Source organism: Portunus trituberculatus, chromosome 39, assembly GCF_017591435.1.
Source record: "Portunus trituberculatus isolate SZX2019 chromosome 39, ASM1759143v1, whole genome shotgun sequence".
Lineage (NCBI taxonomy): Eukaryota > Metazoa > Arthropoda > Malacostraca > Decapoda > Portunidae > Portunus > Portunus trituberculatus.
Genome location: NC_059293.1, coordinates 11,268,504 through 11,273,503, shown reverse-complemented (window position 1 = coordinate 11,273,503; position 5,000 = coordinate 11,268,504). Strand labels below are relative to the sequence as shown.

General features: G+C 47.0%; 2 protein-coding genes across 6 annotated transcripts in view; one reads left to right on the top strand and one right to left on the bottom strand.

The window, feature by feature from the left end:
- The window catches only part of LOC123515466 (RING finger protein 17-like), a 134,464-nt gene that overhangs the window by 82,724 nt on the left and 46,740 nt on the right, over window positions 1-5,000 (bottom strand). The gene's annotated exons all lie outside the window — the stretch shown is intronic.
- LOC123515470 (mucin-2-like) overlaps window positions 1-5,000 on the top strand; it is a 39,668-nt gene that overhangs the window by 26,971 nt on the left and 7,697 nt on the right. For 4 of the 5 annotated variants that reach the window (XM_045274065.1, XM_045274064.1, XM_045274063.1 and 1 more), the window contains exons 3-5: window positions 999-2,073; window positions 2,288-2,416; window positions 2,614-2,839. In XM_045274065.1, the coding sequence (XP_045130000.1) occupies window positions 1,124-2,073; window positions 2,288-2,416; window positions 2,614-2,839 (1,305 nt within the window). In that variant the 5' untranslated portion in view covers window positions 999-1,123. The remainder of the gene's footprint in view (window positions 1-998; window positions 2,074-2,287; window positions 2,417-2,613; window positions 2,840-5,000) is intronic. The other variant, XM_045274066.1, reaches the window with a different exon arrangement.

Here is a 5,000-nt window from a genome sequence, read left to right as displayed (position 1 = left end):
TTATTCAGTAACTTAATCTAACTTCAACATATCGTTCATTATTTTCTAACGTAACTGAACCTAATAGAACCCTACGCTCATTTGGTCAGTTACTTAACACACTAGGAGTACCAACGAGACATAAGCAAAATAATACATCATATAAAATAGATAATACATAATACATACGATATATTACTACTATTATTACAAGTTACAATCATTCTTTCTTCACTACAGTATCATGTTTCTCTTTCCCTCCTCCTCCTCCTCCTCTCTAACTTCTTTTCTTCTCTCTCTTATCGTCCATCTTGTAAACCCTCAATTCCTTTTATATCTTCTTTTTTCTTCAGTCCTTCATCTACTCTTCCTTCTCCACCAGTCCTTTATCTCCTCTCCCCTCTCCACCAGTCTCCTTGTCTACAACCCCCTAACCTCAACTACCTCCCATCACCACCACCTCTCAGCTCCCCGGTATTGTCTCGCATAGTTTCAATCAATTATTTCATGGTTCTTTTTGTGTTGCTACCAGGTGGAAGGGAAAAAAGGTTAACTGTATGCCGTACTTAACGAGAACACAACTTTCCAAGGTGAAGACATATTGTACACATGTGACAATCTCTCTCTCTCTCTCTCTCTCTCTCTCTCTCTCTAAATACGTTCAAATGACTTTTCTTCTTATTTTAATCCCGATAAGCACATCCATTTATCTATCTATCTCAAAATACATTCATACACATTTTCTTCTTATTTTAGTCCGGATGCGCGCGCGCGCTTGTGTGTGTGTGTGTGTGTGTGTGTGTGTGTGTGTGTGTGTGTGTGTGTGTGTGTGTGTGTGTGTGTGTGTGTGTGTGAGTAATTCCCATGAAAATCACACTTGAAGTGTGCCACGGGCAGCAAATTGCTTTACCTGAGTGTGTGTGTGTGTGTGTGTGTGTGTGTGTGTGTGTGTGTGTGTGTGTGTGTGTGTGTGTGTGTGTGTGTGTGTGCCCAATCTATAACATGTGCTGTGCCTGCAGGTGTCGGCGAGGCGGCAGCACAGACATCCGCTAGGTCACCAACGACCAGTAGCAGCAGCAGCAGCAGCAGCAGCAGCGGGGGCGGAGTGCCAGACGTGGAGGTGTACCGCGTGGTGGTGCCTGGCATGAGCATTTTTGTAATCGGGCGCAGCGTGCTGGATGACGCTGTGGGCAGGTCTGTGGTGGGGCCCCCGGCCATCGGCAGCAGCGTCATTGCCGGCATAACGCGCCCTGTGCTTGGTGCCGCCAGTGACGTCAGCCCACCTGACCCCCCCGCCGCCGCCACCACCACCACCACCACTACTACTGCCGCCCCCACCACCACCACCACGACCACGACCACTACCACAACTACTACCACAACCACTACCACCACGACACCGCCTCCTCCCAAACTTCCGGCCAACAAGGACAACACCACCAATACAAACTCAGCCGGGGCGCGTCGCTCCCCAAACAAGCGTGTTTTAGCAAGACTGATGAAGGAACAGTTTGACATCTTCAAGGACAGCCTGGTGGCGCCCACCGAGGCCCCGGCCCCAACACCAGCACCTACACGCAAGAAGGCCAGCCCAGGCCAGGCCTCTACCAGCTCTACCAAGAATGGCGGGCGGGGTCGCAGCCTGCAGGTCGGTGAGTTAACCAGCAAGGCTGAGCGGCGGGCTGGGCCAGGTGAGGACCCCAGCGGCGTGCACTCCGGGCTACTGAAGCCTGACGCACACCCCATACCCGTCACCTTCACCTCCCTCCCGGGGTTCCCCTCACGCCTGCCCCCAGCCCCGCCGTCCAGGGCCCCGCCTCGCACCGCCACGGCCCCGGGGCCTAGCAGCGCAGGGACGCCCTTGAGAGTGGAGCAACGGTTCAGTGGCGCGGCACGACCTCCATCTGGGCGCGTCACGCCGTCCACGAATTCGCAAGTGGGTGACCTGATGCGTTTGTTGCAGACCAGGCTAATCGGCGGCCTGCGCACCGCCATGCCCGGGGCGTCGCGTCCTCCTGGCCAAGCCCCGCACCAGCACTTCGACCCCTCCATCGTGGTGAACTTCCTCACCCTGGTTGCTCTCTCCCAGCAGAGGTAGGCATCCCGCAGCAAACCACGCCACCTGCCACACCCCACACTGTTACTTCATGCCTCTCCGTGCACCGCCACTCCACCTACGCACAAATCACACCCACACTATTCTATGACTTTAACAGAGATTATGCTCTATAGCGATCTATTCTATGTTCACAATATCATTTACTTTTTTGCTTTAATATAAATCTAAATAACGCTATTGCGGCTACAGAAGTGGCGGGATTCGATCGTCAGTTCAGCGCAACGCCTCGCCGTTAGGAGGCCCCTCCATCACCCTGCCCACCCTCACTGAGGGCAACTCAGAGAGCGAGTTTGGCCCCTACAGCACCGGCAACGACCCGTAAGTGTTCATAGATCTTTGTCACGGTTGTGTCCTATTCTATTCCTGAACAACTCAGACTCCCTATAAACATAGCACAGCGTCTAACTCATTCAGAAAGTTGATGTCTGCCCTTATTACCGTAGCCCTTCACTACCTGCCTTCCAGAACCATTAACTACCTCCTCCCCCACCTCCTCCTCTTTCACCACCCCGCAGGTCAGCCGGCGTGGACCCCTCTACCATAGTGCTGCCCCCCATGCTGCGCCAGTCTCTCTACTCCTACCTGCTGCCCCGTCTGGCCTCTCTCAGCGCCCTGGTGGAGACCGTGCCTGGCGTGCCCGGCCTGGACTATCCCATCATCGCCGCCGTGCCCTACACTAACTTCTACTGCTCCGAGATGCCCTGGCCTGGCTTCTACGCCGACACGGAGGCCAGGTGTCAGGTGAGTGTCGGGCTCATCATGTTAACTTTGTGTTGCTCTAAGGTTGCAATGGCTGGCTGATTGACCGACTGACCGACTGACTGACTGACTAACTGGTGAACTGACTGATTGACCGACTGACAAACTGACTGACTGACTGACTGACTGACTGACTGACTGGCTGGCTGGCTGGCTGGATGGCTGATTGACCGACTGACCGACCAACTGACTGGTGAACTGACTGATTGACCGACTGACAAACTGATTGACTGACTGACTGACTGACTGACTGGCTGGCTGGCTGACTGGTAGTATCATTTCCTTGTTAAAGTATCTCCTGTAACGCAATAGGTGCAGTACAGAAAACTCCACATCTTAAGGGAAACTACTACAAACTTACAGTCGCTAAGGTAGTCAGTCAGTCACTTCAAATACTAATAGCAATATTGACACCTGTGACACGTGCAATTTGTAGAAAACTATACATTTTAACAGGAGACTGCTACAAACTTAGTGACAAAGGTGGGTAGTCAGTCAGTCAGTCAGTCAGTCAGTTAGTTAGTTAGTTAGTTAGTTAGTTAGTTAGTTAGTTAGTTAGTTAGTTAGTTAGTTAGTTAGTTAGTTAGTTAGTTAGTTAGTTAGTTAGTTAGTTAGTTAGTTGAGTTGGTGAGTGAGTGAGTGGTTAGTTGAGTTGAGTTAGTTAGTGAGTGAGTTAGTTGGTTAGTTAGTTAGTTAGTTAGTTAGTTAGTCAGTCAGTCAGTCAGTCAGTCAGTCAGTCAGTCAGTCAGTCAGTCAGTCAGTCAGTCAGTCAGTCAGTCAGTCAGTCAGGCCAAATATCAACACTTAACACCTGTGACACGTGTAATTAGAAAAAAAAGAACTCAAGACGATGAATGGAATGCTTTAAGAGTAACTAAAGATTATTGTATGGCCGATTTCATGTGAACAGAACACAAAACCAGCTCAATATAACACCAGACATTAAATAAAATAATAATAATAACATACACTAAGACAAAATACAAACGACGAGTGAACTGAAAAATAACACAATAATTAAGTGAACGAACGAGTAAATAAATAAATAAACAACTTGGTATGTCTTGAATAGGTGAAATAATGCATCAGAGGGATAATGCAGATATTACCTGTGATTATAGATACAGGTAGGGCAGCCAGGGCAGGAAGACAAGTAGGCAGGTAGACAGGTGGGTACAAGACCTAGATAAGCGAGTTCAGGTGATCAGATACAGTGCACGTGGGAGATTGGAGAGGGTGTGACGGGTGAGGGTGACAAGAGTAAATGTAGAGAGAGAGAGAGAGAGAGAGAGAGAGAGAGAGAGAGAGAGAGAGAGAGAGAGAGAGAGAGAGAGAGAGAGAGAGAGAGAGAGAGAGAGAGAGAGAGAGAGAGAGAGAGAGAATCTACATAACTAATAATCCTCAGATCCTTAATTTCTATGCACTGTAGGTAACAATCTTAACCTAACCTAATACTGTTACTACCTTTAATTCCTACAATATCAATAATCCTACAATCCTTTATATCTATGCAGGCCATATTGAACCGAACCGAACCGAACCTAAACACAAACCAACCAACCTAACTTAAGGCAGTCCAATGTAATACTCTTACTACTCATAATTTCCACAGATAATATAATGTTACGATCATCAGTGTCTATGTACTATTAATCTAACCTAACGTAACCTAAAATACCTAACCTATAAACTAATACTCTTACCCTTAATTCATATATTTCTACATACCTACCAATCTTACGACCCCTGATTTCTATGTAGGTGATCTTAATTAAAACTAACCTAACCTATCTTATCTAATCCTAACCTAATTTCACATAACCTAAACCACCATTCATTTCTATGTTCCTAATAATTTAACGACTCAATTTCTGTGGGAGTAATATCAATTTAACCAAACCTAATCTATCTTATCTAACCCTAATCTAATCTAATACTCTTACTTTCATTAATTTCTACATATGTACATGACACTTTTACGACTCTTGATTCCTATGTTGGTTATCTTCATTAAAACTAACCTATCTTATCCAATCCTAACCTAACCTAACCTAAACCAATACTCTTACTACCATTAATTTCTATGTATAATTTAACGACTCAATTTCTGTGAGTGATATTAATCTAACCAAACCTAATCTAT